This window comes from Acanthisitta chloris, unplaced genomic scaffold (genome assembly GCF_000695815.1).
Source record: "Acanthisitta chloris isolate BGI_N310 unplaced genomic scaffold, ASM69581v1 scaffold20432, whole genome shotgun sequence".
NCBI lineage: Eukaryota > Metazoa > Chordata > Aves > Passeriformes > Acanthisittidae > Acanthisitta > Acanthisitta chloris.
The window spans coordinates 49,969-67,422 of record NW_008663005.1 but is presented as its reverse complement, the minus strand read 5'-3'; the positions used below and the strand labels follow the sequence as shown (position 1 = coordinate 67,422).

The 17,454-nt window shown below is 39.4% G+C and overlaps 1 protein-coding gene across 3 annotated transcripts in view; it reads right to left on the bottom strand.

Annotated features, from left to right (window-relative positions):
- Nucleotides 1-841: 841 nt before the first annotated feature.
- Nucleotides 842-17,454, bottom strand: part of TRAF3 (TNF receptor-associated factor 3) — a 28,972-nt gene continuing 12,359 nt past the window's right edge. The window contains exons 5-10 of one of the 3 annotated variants that reach the window (XM_009070800.1): nucleotides 16,961-17,041; nucleotides 14,277-14,351; nucleotides 12,430-12,522; nucleotides 7,899-8,039; nucleotides 2,824-2,998; nucleotides 842-1,926 (exon numbers count right to left, since the gene is read on the bottom strand). In XM_009070800.1, coding sequence (XP_009069048.1) covers nucleotides 1,355-1,926; nucleotides 2,824-2,998; nucleotides 7,899-8,039; nucleotides 12,430-12,522; nucleotides 14,277-14,351; nucleotides 16,961-17,041 — 1,137 coding nt within the window. In that variant the 3' untranslated portion in view covers nucleotides 842-1,354. The remainder of the gene's footprint in view (nucleotides 1,927-2,823; nucleotides 2,999-7,898; nucleotides 8,040-12,429; nucleotides 12,523-14,276; nucleotides 14,352-16,960; nucleotides 17,042-17,454) is intronic. The other 2 variants (XM_009070801.1, XM_009070802.1) reach the window with 2 other exon arrangements.

Below are 17,454 nucleotides of genomic sequence, written 5' to 3'. Positions count from 1 at the left end.
CATAACGTTTTGGCACCTGAATAAGATGGATTCCACCGTGGCCAAGTCACAGAGGCTCCAGAAGCCAAAGAAATGAGCTTTGGCTTCTGTTTCGTACATTGCAAGGTACCTAAGGGCTCTGAAGCCGAGGCTAAACATTATGCCTGAAGTCCAATTAAACTACCATTTCAGATATCAGAATTCATCTGAATAAAAAGCTATGGTTCATAAGCAGCACAGCACATCTAAGGCACATGTATGCATGCAAGCCACCATCACTGTATTAAGACATTGCTGATTTGTCTTGAAGCAATGGCTGCTAGTACAGAACAAACATAGAGGCTTTTTTTTTTCAGCACTAATCCTCCTCCCCAATACTGAAAATACTATATACTGCTGACAGCATAATGTGCAACATATATAGCTTGATTGGAAAGCATGGGGCAGAACTTTAAAAATGCACAGGATTCCGTTCAGAACTCCAAAGTTCAACAAATGCCCTATTTTAGGGTGAAAACAATTATAAATCTGATAATGATGCACAGCATCCATGAGTGATTTTTCCTTAATTTTGAAATAGTGTCATTAACTACGACATATATTGTAGGTTTACATTTCTAAAGAGAAATAACAGAATTGAATAGTTTTTTTTTCCTATCACAAGTGATAACCAGTGTTTGATATCTTCTATTTTTCTTCCAAGAAATATCAGTCTATCAACAGTTTTAAAATAAAATGTTTTCTGTAACAATAGAACTTTAAATAAAAATATGATTTTGATTCAGATACTTTTGAGAAGACATGGATACTTGTCCAAGATCTTCTGACAAAGTAATTATTAAAACAGAGACCAGATGAGGCCTTAAAAAGACAATATACTATATTTCAGACAAGATTGCACCTCAGTTTTTCAAAGAATATCATAATTGCAACATTACTTCATCATTTCTTCTTTTAACATGCTGACAATTTCCAGCTAGCCCACATGTGAAGGTTTTTTTGTATTCTAGCTTAAAAGAAATAAAAGTCAGTAATCGATTCAGCACAGACTGTATATGTCTTTTCACCTCCAATTGACTAGATCATTAATAAGTTAAAAAAAACAACCCTCTCTGACCACAATCATTATCCTCATGAAGGATAAGTGATTCTTCAGAGCTCAAGTGTTGCTAGTTCTATTAAAAAATATACCATGGTATGATTTCTTAATGTGTTGCTACTTTCGCAGTTGGACCCTATGCAGTTATGCCTTCAAACTCTTCCGTCTGTTCCACAAGGTGGTTCCGTGAGCTTTAGGACCTCTGATTGAAGACAAACTGATATAAAACCCCCAAACGGAGTTGCCTTCTGGTTAATCTGCCTCCCCCATCGTGTGTCAGGGGTCTGGTAGATCCGATGTATCCACTATGACTTTAATAAAAATAGTATCATCTTTAATATACGTTCCATTCTCTAGAACAGTTTGAGCCACGAAGACTGGGCAGCCTGATGCAATGTTCATTTCTCCAGTTGGCTTCTTGAAACTGCTGCTGTTGGGATCTGGCTTGAAAGCATCTCCTAAGTGGCGTCGAGAGGGTCCCTGATCCATGAGCATGAGAGTCACCTTCTGTTTAAACGGCCAAGGAAGCAAAGCATCGTACTCTCCACGCATTATGACAAAGAACAGCGACAAGTGCGTCCCCTTCCCCATGCCATCTCCATTCAGGTAGACTCTGGCACACATCTTGTAGCCAAAGTATCCAGTATAAAAGGGTTGGCTGTACAAGGACAGAGTCTTCCCCATGACTGCCTCTTGCTTCCGACGTTTATAATCTCGGATCTTCCAGATGAGCACTCCGTTGTAGCTCGCCGTTTCCAACACCTGGAATCGGAGGTCCATGTCAGCCAGACGAATATCATGAACACTCAGCATCTGGTCATGTCTGCTCAGCTGTGTCTCCAGCAGGCCTGGTTGGAAACAAAGGACTGGAGTGAGAAAAGTGCTGTTTGCTAAAGACTCCGAAAATCAAATTGCCAGTGCTGCTGTCATATACGTAAACACTTTCCTTCTCAAGCACCAAAGGCCACTGAGGAAGTAATGTCCACAGGCAATGCTTTACTGGCCAGTTAACTGGGACTTTTACAAACATGGGTGCTAATCACATGTGCAGTAGAAGTCAAATATTCGTTTAACATAAATTATTTCTGGTCACTAAACAATGTAAGTACAGAGGCTTCTGTTTTTTGAGAGTTGTGTCCAGTTCTGGCTCCTCAGGGCCAGAGGAACATGCAGCTCCTGGTGCAGGTCCAGGGGAGGGCAAGGAAGATGCTGAAGGGACTGGAGCACCTCAGGGATGAGGAAAGGCTGAGGGAGTTGGGGCTGTTCAGCCTCAAGAAGAGACACTGAGAGGGACCTCATGAATGGATTCAAGGCCATAAATGGGAAGTGCCAAGAGGATGATCAGACTCTGCTCAGTGGGGGAAACCAATCAAACAAGAGGGAACAGCCTAAACTGATGCCCAGGAAGTTCCACCTGAATATGAGGAAGAACTTCTTTCCTGTGCAGTCACTGAGCACTGAACAGATTGTCCAGAGAGGTCACAGACTCTCCCTCACTGGAGATATCCAAGAACAGTCTGGATACAACACTGAGCCATGTGCTCTGGGCTGGCTCTGCCTGAGCAGGGAGGTTGGACCAGATGATCCACTGTGATCCCCTCCAACCTAACTGATTTTGTGATTCCTACTCAAAAATCAGAAGAACCAGCATTATTGATGCTTCCATAAAACAGTCACAATGGGAGTGCTACTCAAAGGACAAAATTTTTCTCTCAACAGCACTGCTGAGTACTTCTTACACTCACTTGTATTCCGAGCTCCTTGCCCTGCAGTTTTATCCACACTCTCCAGCTCAGTCACTCTGTTCTGGAGGGACTCCACACTGCTCTTCATGCTGTCAGCCTCCTCCCAGTTCTGGCGGAAGGGACGGATTTCTTTGTCCAGTTCTTTCAGTTTCTCTGCTTGACTGTCTATCACTCGCTTTGTAAAACAATAGCGCCAGTTAAAATCACACAAGGACATTCATTTACGCAGATTAAACAAGGATCATACACTGATACTAAGATTCATTTCCACTATAAACAAGTTTAGCTTATGCCAAATATTTTAAGAACACAAACCTTGAGCATTTAAAGGAATATCCTTTGTATTTAAAACACACTTCAAAGATCTTTAGTGCTGCACAGGTATTAATATTAGAGAATTCAGAATTAACAAGACTTGTCTGCAAAAGGGACTTGTCAGTGTGCTCTTGTCTAAGGTAGTTTTCTTGGGTTTTAAACCCTTCAATGTAAGAACAACATTCTAAATGCCTCTATGTTGGTATTACGGGCTGATATTTGTTGGGTTTCCTGTGAGAGTACTTAAGCAACAAAGCATGGGCACAACAACTTACCGTGGGGTGAACCAAGTGGCTGCTCACGTGCACACATTTATCTCTGGGTTACAGCAAAATAACTTACCCCTCCAGGAAAACATCCTCTACTCTTGCACACATGGAGCACAAGCACATACATGTTCAAGCTCCAAGCTCACATAAATCAGTCATCAAAGCCTAAGTTACTACGTGCCCACAACCATAGCAGATGCCCTCGAGAGTAACCAAAACTAGCACTTCTATCCCATTAAGCTCTCAAAATTCCCACCCTTGCTTCCTAAACTGAGTCAGCCATGCATCCTGAAGGTGCTTGCTGGTTCAGTTTTCTTAAGAAAACAAAGGAAAAAAAAGATCCAGTTGGTTTTGGAAAGGCATGAAACACAGTACTCAAGAAAAAATATACCAAGGGTTGGTATTCTCTGAAAGAGACACATGGCAAGCAACTCAGTGTGTTACAAATATAATGAATGTATTTCCCAGTCTACCTCAAATGTGATGCGAGAAATACACAGCACTTCACATTACCACAGCTAATTTGGACTAGCAGGAATTTTAGCCAGAACCCCATCATCAGTTGTGAAGTTCATACGGTAACACAAATATATGAGACAAGAAACTACTTTTGCTACCACCTACAGTTAAATTCCAAATCTAGCTTTATCATCATATAGTGCCAACATGTGTAAAAATGATTTTTCACTTCTTAAAAAAAAATAAGGTAAAGTGGCAGTTGAGTACAAAACAAGAAAATAAAGTTATTTTGCATTTGCCTTCTGGTTAGCCATGTGGATTCAATGTTCCCCACTGATGGGGAAAACCCTTCTGCCTCATGCAACTTCCATTTCCCCTTTTAGCCATTTGCTTTTGATCATGTGGTTTCAGTCCTACTGAAAGTCAAATTAATTGAAGGCTGCCAATTTGATAAATCAGCTGGCAAAATCGTGTTCTAGGAGTCTTTTATTTTGTGCTTCTCAAAAACCACTGAGTAATCAAACATATTTTAAGATTAACTATTTATTTCTGTGTCCGTGTTTGAAAACAAGTTATATATCTCACTGACAGAATTAGGACTCTGTGAAGGAAAGCTGTGCACTGAATCATCAATGGGGTATGGGCCCAGTAAATGGGTGAAGCAGCTTGTCTGGATGTACTATCACCACCTACCAACAGTCACACCCTCTCACTTGGGCTGATGGCAACCAGATAATAAAACTGGGAAGGGCTGTTAGCTCTATATATGAAAGGAAACACACCACAGAATGGCCTGGATGCATCTGGTAAGAGTAGAGCCACAAGATTTGGCCATTAGTTCAGAGTTGAGATGCAAAAGTAAACTCCAAATATGCCCAAGTCTGATCTTTTTCCTTTATTCACACCAAATGTGAACTCTCCCAAGGCAAAAACAGTAACATGGTTCTGGGTTTGTACACTGCCTCACACAGAGATGCTCTAATTTCCAGCTGGGACCTGTTTGTACTAACACAGCATCAAACAAAATGAACAAAGGTATTTTTAGATGAACTGGGAAAGTGCTAAACATGCAAAACAATTGTAAGCTATTCTTCTTTGGGGAGAAGTTTACTAGAAGTTGTTGGGAGGGACCAACTTCAAGAACTTGTGTGCAACATTCTGCCTTTGTACATGCACAACCAATTCTGCTTCTACTTCACATTGGCAAATGTGCGGTTTTTTAATCTCCTGTATATTGACATGAGAATTCAAGAGATACAAAAATAATCAGAAATAAGACTTCCATTTCATTTTTAAAAAGCAGTGGGATCTCTATCTTTTTACCCTACAGGGAGTCGACCTCCCTCATGCTGCGAGATACTGATGTACTACATCTGAATTTAATGCAGCGGTGGAGATTTTCATTCTAATTATTCCATTAGAAAGCACACAGATGTCTCACACTGTACTCATAAATTTTCAAGTAGATATCAATTTTCTGCATGCACTTTTTATTCTAGCAACTGACCTCTCCAGATCATTAATCCAGAGTTATATGCCTGGCAAAGCATTGAGGGCTCTTCTTGATCTCCATTTTCATCTAGGTTTTGTTTGGTATTTCTAATTAACAGCTTTGAGCATTTAAGCATTAGTTTTATTAAAGGAATTGAGAAAGTGCCATGAGGAACTGAACAAAGAGTCATATTTGCAGTTCTCTCCATCCTAATGGACTTTTCCAGTGCAACTGGTAAGAGATAAAACTGAAAAGCTGAAGAACAGACTAGAACATGAGGTACTTGACTTGGAAAACAAATCATACACCCTTTTTCTTTGAGGGAATGCATTGTTGATCAAATTATTTTATGCTTTTAAGGTCACTGGTTGTCTTTCAGTACCACATGTCCACACTCAGCACAAGACTTAGCTTAACAAGATGCTTCCATGTGAAAAACTAGATGCTGCAGGTGAAAGTGCCTTTCCACAAGGCAGCAGTCAAAAAAGCATCATATACCCTTGGTAAAAACACTTTCCCCAGAGATCAGTCTACAGAAAATGAATCTCAAATCAAAACACCTCAAGGCTGAGGTTCCTGCCAGTGCCACCTCTGACGCATACACACTGGTTCAGATGCCTCACCGTGCAGACAATGCCAGTTGTGCCCAGTGCCACTGCTGTTCCTCAGCCAAAAGAGGTTTCAGCTAACACTGAAACTATCCTAGAAGTTACCAGCATTTATAGCTCTTGTGGAGCTAAGCAAATATCCCTTGCCCAGACCTGAACTGGGGAGTTCAATGCCTGTGGAACTATCGTGGCTCCTGTCACTAAGTCTGCCCAAAGCAACCCAGAAAAAGAATGGTTCACAACAGGTAACTAATTCCTTCCACTCCTGGTAGGTAGCAGGAGGCTAATCATGTTGTCTAAGAAAAAACAAATTGAGGCGTGTTTCCAGGATGCCCTTAACAACCTCACTGGACCAGGAAATTCCAACTAAGTAGAAGGAATCAGGTTGAAACAGCTTTGAAACACAGTTTGGCTTAAAATAACTCAACTGAAATAGCTGGTGAGAAGAAGCAAAAGGGAGGAGTGGAAAAAAAAATAAATAAAGAGAGCAAAACACATCCTCTCCAGTACTTATTACCACCAAAAGACACCTGTTGGAATCTGCTGCTTTGTAGTATGTTTTTTTTTTCCTCTCCAAACAAACCCTTTGAAAATTGATTTTGCTAACACTTACAGCTTGAGGAAATCAAAGATAATGTAACTGGTCATTTTAAAATAATGAATACCTCTACTCTTCTGGTTTTTTTTTCCATTTCCACTCTCATCACTGGCCATTGAGACAGCAAGTGTAAAAACTCCAGGCTTACAAATTAACTTACCTGCTGGTAGATTCAATCAGCAGTATCAGTACACACAAGGATTAGTTTCCCAGTGTCAGAATGCAATACTACAAGTAGCCATACCCCAGACAAGTGGCAAAGACTTAGGGAGGCTCAACTGCTTACTACATGGGCAGGACACAGAAAGAATAAAGAACTTTGAGGAGAAATGTTGTGGTTGCCAAACTTTAAGGTTTCCTTATCATTGAGGATCTCCAGGCTCTGAGCTCCTGAATGTGTTATCCCTTTGAATTTTAGCCACACTGTACTTTAGAGTGTATCTTCCTTGAGTATCAACATCTGCAGGTTCACACATGAAGTGAGTAGTGAGTGAAAAAGATAATTATATTTACATTCCTTGGATGCTACAACAGGTATGTGATCTACCAGAACACAGACCACAACGAGGTGTAAATGACACCTTCACAATTGCTTGCTAAATACCTCCTGAGGTTTTCCCAACTGTGGCTAGTGTCATGCAAGCTCACACGAATTCCTAACACTCAAGTCAGCTCTGAATACAAAGGAAAGAATTACAGCTTGGGCTAAGCCCCAGTGCAGAGCACCCAGAGGATTTCTAGTTGGATGCTGGTTCGTGGCCACATCACTCTGACCACAGAACAAGCAACTCAGACCTACAGGCAAAGGAATAATTAGATACATTTTCTTCAGAAGGGCAACAGAAACATGGATTTTTTTTTTTAATTTAAAAAAAGTGTATTCAAACGCATTTTGCTACACTTGGATTAAACTCACACCAGATTGATCTAACACATGATTCATGTTTTAAATAGCAGCAAGTAGAAAAGAAATACACAGTATCAGTGAGTTCTAAGGTGCTAATCTTGTCCTCCAGTTTGACAGTATTTCCTCAAGCAAGTATTTTTTTCAGAAAAAAATATATTGTTCTTCAGATAAGATTTGTATTTTGTTTTCAATCTTTTCCTTTTATAAACAGGGTTTTTTTTAACACAGGAAATTGAGGTGCTTTAGGGAAGTAAATTACTCCAATAAACACAACAAAACAGAAGAAAAAAATAATCAGAATGGCTTCACAGTAAGGCAAACTCTCTGCCCCCCTTTTGAATTCCACCACCTCACACCACACGTGTAAAGGCACAGAACAGAAGCTACTACCATTTCTGCTTTAATGGGGAGAGGCTAAATTTCTTACCTGTAAATGAAGTATTTTAGATTCATTATTCCGCAGCATTTCCTTCTGTCTTTCAATTTCTATTTCAAAGCTACAAATCTGATTATGTAAAGTTTGTATACTCTTGTTCTTTTCCAAACTTTCATTCTGGAGCAAGGCCACCTGGAAAAAATTCTACAATTACTCCTGCCAGAGTTCATTAAAATACCTGTAACTTTGATAGTGTTAAACTAAAGTTTATTAAAATACCTATAACTTTGATAGTTTTAAACTACCTTGAACACATGAAAAGGATGAGATCCTAATAAAAATCTCTCTCCATGTCTTGCAAATAAATAAATAAAACCCAACTCTCCAATAGCTACTTTTGCACTTCCACAGAGTTGTACTGGTACAACTTTGGCTGATGAAAGTGTGGATGGGACACACAAACAGCAAAAGAACTTGTGTCTAATCATATTATTTTCTTAATTCATGTGTTATTTAATGGCTTGGTTTCCTGGTTTCCACTAACTGACTTGGGAGTTGCTTGGAGCTTGGAAGAACAACCTATTTTGCTCTAGATCAGTGTTAGGAACCCAAGCCCTGCACAGAAGGAATGCTAGAGGGAAACTGAGCACCTGAAAAGCTAGTTGGGCAAGGGAACATTAATCTTCCCCACCTACTCCAACCTATCTTGCTCTATAGCAAATTCAAGGAAAAACATCACTGGCTTGGCTTAAAAGAATGGGATGGCAATGAAAACTCTGGAAATGAGTGATACAGAAGGGATCCATGCAGGAAGGAAAATCCAATGGTGCCTACTAGTAGAAAAGACCCAAGAGCTACAAGCTGAGAATTATATTCTCTCTCTGTATTGACATTTTATGAATTCATTCATTAGTGACTCATTCTGCTTTTAAAACATGAGCCTTGTTAGAAGAATATATCAAATCACCTTGGGGATGAAAGTAATACAGTAAATATTTTCTGTCACACTACTCTGTGCTCTGTTCATTACTGTGGTTTGGAGAAGGGGGTTGGCTTTGAGCCGGTGGGTTGCCTTTTGGAAAAATCTACTTTTCCCCCAGGCAAGATTATTCAGCAGCAAAAATGTAGAAAACAAACGCTTGGCACAAGATTATGTTGGACGTGCCCTGACTAGTTCCACAAGTAGATCTTTATATGGATAAGAAGCAGCACCATTTTTGACCTGGGAAAATCTCTGATAAACATTTCACATTACAACCAATTACTTGAATGTTTCATGTTCTCCAAAAACTCTACACCATGGCTAGCTTGAGGTCAAACCATCTTTACCTCTGGTGTGGTCCCACTGAAGAACTCCACTACCCTCACTGCCCTCTAATCAGACATAGTAATCAACTCCCTTATGTCTCACTGCATTCCCAGCACAATGGAGCCTGTTTGAAAAGGTAAATAACTGCAACCTCCAAACTAGCCTAAACTAGACAAAGGACAGCCAAAGTCCACAGGCATTCAGCAGGTTCCTGAGACAGGAGCCCAAAACCAGACTGGGGATACCATCATATGTGCATGTGTGTCTACTTTCACTGTAGCACAGTATGTGTGCACATACACACACATATTGGTTCTGCATTTTACAGATGGAAAAACTAGCAGAAGAAACTCAAGAGAAATTAGAGCTAATTTTTTGCCAGTGCAGAGAGAGAATCCAACTTGAGGCTGAAAGAATTAAACCAGTAGCTCTGCCTCCCACATATTTCAGACTTGCACTTCACTTTTTTGCATCCTCCTTTTCCTTAATGAATCAGAGTTCTTCAGTTAATGGTGATCTTTACATTCCCCTTTTCTCACTGTTTCCTCCCCAAGGCCTCCCAATCACAAGGCAGTTATGCTCTGGGTCACTGAGCATTACATTTCCATTTTTGTACAAGTTATCAACGTGGGCCTGCCTTGTACTGAGATTTTCCATGCAGTTTTACAGAACACAAGAAAAGCAGAATTATGTCCTGCAGTCTTGAATCATACAGAACTGTCATTGCTAAGTCAGCAATTGTTTGGTGGTAATTTGTGAATCAAAAATATTTAACACTTAATAGTTTCCTAACTATAACTTTGGCATAAGTCTGTGGAACATCAGTTAACAAGAGGGTGAAGGAAACACAGTCTCTCTTTACAAACTGCATCAGCTTCCTTTACATCCTTGACATATTTGAAATGTTCCTAGGATAAAGCATGTTCTTATTCAGCAGTTTTGCAAATTAAGCTGTTGTTACCATTGCTCACTAAAGAAGACTGGAAGAAACCTTATGCCACAGGGAACTGTATTAAAACAGGTCCCTTATTCAAGTCTCATTTAAAAAGAAAATCAGTTTACATCAGTTTTCATTAAGAATGCGATGAAGCCACAAAATTACGTTCAACTGATGATTTCCAACATCACAAAACTGTGGGAGTTCAGTCTGCAAGTCTAACCCATCACGGAGTGAACAAAGCACCAAATTTTAATTTACCTCACAAAGTGCTGATTCAAGATTTTACATCAGACCTTTTCTTACTACTCTTTGCCAAGAGCACCATTCAATACCAAACTCCCAACTCAGAACAAGCTTTGCAGCCCTGAAGACTAAATTTGCACACTCCACGTGCACTGTTAAAGAACGTGGTGACAGGGAGGAAGGCAACTGCTCCTTTTCCCCTCCAAACACATCACAGAGTAGCCCAAATGAAATCCTGATCCTTCAGAAACAAAGACTTCCACTGACTTCAGCAGGGCCAAGATTGCTGAGATACTCATCTGCTAAGTTAACTCTGCACTGTTGTTCTTCAGTGCCTCAATTAATTTCCCCCCCACCAAAGCAGAGCACAACAATGAAGTTACAAATCATTTTGCTACCCTTCCCTAGAATAAAGTCACTGACATATGACATGTGGTTAGCTATTCTGGTAACTTGGCACTGTCTTGGGATTTCCAGTGATTCAACTCATTATTATGAATAGGAAGAAGTCTACAAAGCAGGAAGTGAAAAGAAAAAAAATGGACATACAATGATAAGCAGTTATGTTCTAAATGAAAGGTAAAAGTCAAACATGAAAGAGTAGTAAAGTGCATATTCTCTTAGCTCTAAAAGAGACAAACACAGAACCACTGGGCCTTTTTAAAATGACAAAGCACCTCTCAGGACACTGACAAAAGGCAGAGCGTGATCTGTTATGGAAGTCACAGGGAACATGGGTTTTTTCCCCATGATGTAAAATAAATTGTCGAGTTTTAATCAGACTAATGAAAAACGAACTAAGGATATGAATCTGTATCTGTTCAAACCGAAAAATGTACAGTTCCTACGCTGACAAATTTCACATGCAAAAGCAAACTGAAGTCATGTTATGGATCGTCAGACTAAGACCTACACGTGTAGAAAAGCTCCACCTAGAAAACCCTCCACTAGACCTCTCCTGGGTTCAATGGTTTCCTTAAGAGGCTGTAAGTGCATAAACAAGCCAGTTCAGGGACAAACACGCTGGGGACAAAAAACATACTGTGCTGTTCCAGTTAACTTCTGCTTTAAAGAGACACTTGCTGTGGCTGCAGGACCTCGCTGAGACCCACACACCAGACACCACTGGGGGCCAAGAAGGGAAGATGCTTTCTAGACAGGGTTTGCTAAACTGCAGCCTGTGGTCTGCTGTGAGATGATAGAAGTCACCATCTACCCTAACTGCCACTGAGCTTACACTGGAATTGCCACTTCCTTAACTCATTCCAGAAGTCTGAAGGGGCTCATGACTCCTCTGCCTGCATTCCTAGAGTATTTTGGTAATTCTGGGATCTTTTCTTTTTCCCCAAAAAAATACAGAAACATTATTTTAATGTCTATGTCAAACTTTTCAAGGCGATGTAAAAAACCCAGTAATATGTTCAGCAATTTTAAAAGTAAAGCCTTGACTTTCATTTGCAGAATGGGTGGTTAAGCCATTCAAATGGTTCATGAGACCATAGGGGTATCACTCCCAGCATCTCCCAAATCCCAAACAATTTACAACCAGGAGTCCCAAGGAAGCACTGCAACATCAACTCCATTCTGCTCTTGCACTAAAGCAGACACCATCATGCCCACAAATTAAAACACCCTTCATTTCATTAACCTTTGCAGGCCATTAAGTTTGGAGAGCAAGGTAATAAATAACCAGTTTATGACACACTTCTAATAACGTTATCTCTGGAAAAATGCTGAGGTTGCAAAGACACAGCTCATAGTGCTGCCATAGCTTTCTGAAACTCCCTGTGCTAAGAAGGCAGCTCAGAGAGGGTATTTCATCCTGGACTGTTTATCTATGTGAAGAAAGTGTTTTAATTAAGCTACTGATGAGAAAAATTGTACATGGAGTTGCGAAGCCAAGTTTCTCACAGCATTTCTTATCTAACAAAGGTACCAGGTATCCTAATGGCTTGATAGCTTTTGGAGCCTATAGTGTTTTAGCTGTGCTGTTGGAACAGCTGTGAAACAGAAAAAAAAAAGCGCTTCTTCCAGTACTTGTATATGATTTAAAGAAGTCAATGAAAATTAGAAGTGAGTAGAAGATATACCTTATTTTCTAGAGCATTGCTCCACTCTTTCAATAAGTTAACATGCTGCACTGCTGAGCTGGCTTCATGTGCTTTAATTTGTTGGTTTGTTCCCTGTGACAACAAAGAATTTATACATTTTAGCCAATTCCACTTTTAAACCTACAAAGAAAGAGTATATCAAGACATCGAACCAACACTACATATTTTGGTTCACAGGTGCATGTTGCAGAACTGTAGAGAGAAGGGAAATCTAGGTGGGAATTTACAAAAGTCAGGAATACATTTCATATAGCAAGTGTTTTATACAGCTGCCATATATCTCCATCCAGTGTGCTTGGGAAGTCAGAGACAATAAAGATGAACGAGATTTACAGGATTAATTCTATTTTAGAGCCTTCTGTGTAGCTCTGAACTAAGCAAAGCACAATAAAACCCTTGAGTCATACAAAACCTAAACCGCCCAATTCCACAAACTGTGATTTAAAACTTCTATTTCCTGAACAGCTTCATGAGCACTACATTTTCCCTCAGATGAGTATTAAAGACAAATATTTCAGGTCAATTTATCATCACTGGAATCTGCCAGCTTTGGAAACTACTTTTGAGTTATTACAATGCCTAGTTTGTCATCTGAAGGTGTTACCATGGTTGGTCTATGATGCTCAGATTTGCTGCCTCTGCACAACCTAGAAATGCTGTTACAAATAACCACTATATAGAGAGTTTACAGAACACACATAGATTATATACAGAGTACATAAGATGCAGACCACATTACTTACTTCATTTGCACCTACTTCAGTAAGTGCTTTGCAATGCAGAGTATGTTAGCTTTGGTGGTAGGAAATGCTGCAAAGCAACTGCAAAGGTTTCAATGATCCTCAAGGTATGTACTCTATATAAAATACTAAAAATATATATGTGGATATATGTACATATATGCACACATATACATACATAAAATGAATGGCAATACATACGACATAACAGTGGGCAAGGGTTACAGCATTGATCAGTTCTACCACTAAGAGCATTGCTGTTAGCACCTAAAAGATGAATGCTCATTCTTTAGGAACCTGGAAATAGTTGATTGACAAGTGTTGCTCCTTACAGTTCTTGTCTCAGGCTAACAAATGAATCACACTATCAGATAAAACTCCTTTTTTTCCTGTCAGTGGTTTCTGAAATGTCCTGACTAATTTCTTCATTATATCCAATATCCAAATTCCTCAAGATACATGGTAAGGGAAGCAGAATATTAGAGGAGACTGGACTAATACTGCTGAAACTGAACTCTGAGGTTTGGCTTTTTAAAGTTTTATTAAATATTGCAGGGATTGCCAGGATTAAAATCAAAACCTTTCTTTAAACACATTTCATGCTATGCTTTGATAGACACCTTTGTGCACACAGGCATATTAATGCATGTAAAAATATATGTTTTACATGTGCCAGCCTATGCTTAACCTTATTAAAAATCTTGAGACACAAATGAGAGAAAATATAAGCATACTTAGCTCAAGAAAGTACTTTCATAGAAACAACTGGAGTTACTAGTCTGTCTTCTGAAGAACTGGAGAGACTTCCCTCTTATCCTACGTTCACAAGTTCTTCAAATGTTTCATCTTCCCATTTCAACAAGATATACCTAATAACTGAACTCCCAAACCACTGCAGGAATGTGTTGGCTTTTTATGCTCTTTATTTTAGAATGCAAACCCAAACATCTGCTGTAGAGAGTCATTTGATACAACTGGATGACTTTTTCTCAACCCAAACAGAGAAGTCCAGAACTTTCACAGCAAAGAATGAGGTTCTATTTGCAGATTTTCATGAATTGGGAAGTATAATTGTTATATACTGACCTGAAAAGTGCAGCCATAACGCTTAAAACTACAGGTACTTGGGGCATTAATACATTCTGACAAATGTGCATTCAACTGCAATAGGAAAAAAATGTGAGTTTTGGCAAAAAAGACTTTTGCATGATAATGCTCAAAACATCAAGGGTTATATCAGGTTTGTATTGTGTGCTATTTGCAGAACATACAATACACATGTGTATATTTTTCTCCAGTCTGACCTACAGTGCAAAGGCTCCATATACACATATGTAAACCACACACACATGCCAATACAGTATACAGTGGGATACATTTAATATACAGTGAAACTTCTACTAAAGACTATTTCAAGAGCCAACCCAATTAAAAAAACAACCCCCAAACAAAAAGAACACAGTCTACAATTACTTGATTTCATTTGATTTTAGTGAATGACTAATCTTTTCTCGACAAGTGATCATTTTTTACTGGTATTCTGAGCAAGTCTTAAGATCAGTTTCACTGTAGTCAAGTACATTGTTGTTCTAATCCTGATTTCACCAGGAACCAACTTTTCAAAACATAACATGCAATTCTCAGTGCCTAAATTTAACAGTTAAATTACACAAAATAAAAAAGACTAAACAAGTACTGCATGAAACAGACAAAGAGTTTTAGAACAGGTACAATTAGGTAACTTTACTAAAATGCAGTACACAGGGTTAAAACGGGTTAGTAAAATGCTGCATTTTTCACAGGTTGATATTTACATCAATATCTTGGATTATTATGAGCACAGATTGTTTTTCATTTAAAAATCAACCAATTCACAGAAGCAGATACATACATACAGACAGCAGCCATCGCAGCACAGGGGGCAGCAGCTGGATGCAAACTGCCCAGAAGTTGGGACAGAGAAGCAGTTTTTGGAAAGGACAGTGCAACAAACACTCTCTCTTCAAAACCGGGGTCTGCAGTTTGTGTTCACCACAAAGCAGAGAGGAGCTAGAGCTCCTCAGCTGGCATCACTCTTTTGGGCTTCAAACCCTCATTTGAAATTCCCACACCCTAAGTCCCCCCATGACTCAGCTCATCCACCTCCCTGGAAAGAAGTGGTGAATCAACTCTGCTTTGAACATGCGGCTCAGGAACAGACAGCACAGTCTTTATACCCTGATAAGGAGATGCCATCAGTCACTTATCTGGGATATACACCTATTAGGTTCTCAACACTTTCTGTAGAAATTCACAGTATCGTTTCAAAAGAAACATAGTTCAGGGAAAAAATAAGAACAAGTAAGAAAGAGATATATGGTCTAACAGGTTTTACAAGAATGCCACGTTTTTCAGCTTCTCAAAGCCAGAAGTCTGCCAAAGAGTTATGAATTAAACATGCGAAGTGCCTTTTATTCCACAGGAAGATATTCACTTGTGCACCATAGAATTTTCTCAAACTGTTAGGCAGGCAATTTCCCATTCTCTGCATTAGACTTGGTGTCCCTAACCATGCAGCTAAGTAATAGTGTTAGAAAAAATTAAGCAACATACAGCAACAGATGATGCAGGGCGAGGAGCCGGTTAAAGTTCTGCTTCTACCTGTGTCTGGGAGCACAATTCTGACTGTGTGTAACAACCCAGGCTTTAATGGGTCACTTCTTACTCAGCTACACCTCTAAGGAACTGAAATCAAGGTTTAAGGATATGCTCCAGAACCAGGACCTAAACCTGGTACTAAGTACTGGTAGGATTGGCCAGTATACATATTTCCTCTTCTCTTAGCAGATCAATTTCTGTTCAGAAATACAGAATCTATCACATATTTTGTATTCCATTATCCTGGGGGGAAAAGGCTGCATTTGACTTCGGCAGGAGCCACAAAAGTGCCTTGTGCACTGTGCCACAATTAATAATTGACAAGTGCAACTGAAATATGGTATGAAACCAACTCAGGAAGGAGCAGAGGAAAGCGCAAAGCTCCTCCTCCTCACATCAGAAACTTCACTTTCCTTGAGTGAGGCTTACAGAGTGATGAAGGCTTCAAAAAGCTCTTCCCCATCCTTGGTGAGTAAGTTCTATTTTCAGGCCAAAATTTGACAGATGCTACTTTTATCTTTTAATGTACAAGAACACAGATCTGGAAAAGAAAACTCAAACCTGGCTTGTTTGATCTGGTCTACATATCACTGCAAGCTTCTGTACATTAGAGAGTCTTTAATGCATTGTTGCATCTGCTGGTGGAGTGTTGTACTCACATTAACCTTTCTTTTACACTGTTTCTTTAAGCATCAGTTATTTTCCCCAAATTTAGCAGATTTAATCATATTTATGTGATTTCTTCTAGTCTTTACTAAGTCTTGTCAATGTGCACTGAATTTCAATTCTCTATTCTCATTTGAATATAAGTTGACTATCCCAAGATGCTGCTCTAGGGCTCTAGGGAAGGGCAGGGGGAGAGCTAGTAAAAATTAAAGCAGGAAAGGCATGTGCTAATCTTGGGCAAGCCAAGTGTAATAATGACTCAAAACTAATTGTTCCTTTTCAAATAGTTCTCCAAGAAAGCATTAAAAATATTTGAGGGTTATCACACTTAACTGTGTGGTAGGAAAAGCTTTTCTTTAGATCTCACATTTTAATAAGGAAATGGCTTCTGGCAAAATTCTTGCGAGATCTTACTTAAAAAAAAAAAGATTTAATTTTTCAGCACAACACTGGGTATGACTTCTTACCTCGCTCCTCATCAGTGTTTTAACACTACATTTGTGAGGGCATGAAACCATGACACATGGGCAGTCTGTATCTTCGTGTTTCTGCAGAGGAAAAAGCAAACAAACCACAATCAGCTCTTACTCTTTAATTAACAGAACACTTACCTGCAGAGAAAAACATCCTACAATAATTTAAATTACCACAAGATTATTTTTTTTCAATGTTTATCCCAATTGTGCAGTGAGAGAACTGCAATGGCTTAAATATCAGTTTATACTTTTGATAGAGGTGTTGACAATCTGAAGCAAAAAACAAAAAAAGGTGTTTCTTGTATTTTCTCATGCACAGCAAAACTATTTACTTGGTTTATTTGAACAAGCATGGAACCACAGAATTTTAGGGGTTGGAAAGGACCTTAGAGATCACCCAGCCCCAACCCCCTGCCCTGGGCAGGGACACCTCCCACCAGAGCAGGTTGCTCAAGGCTCAGCCAACCTGGCTGTGAACACTGCCA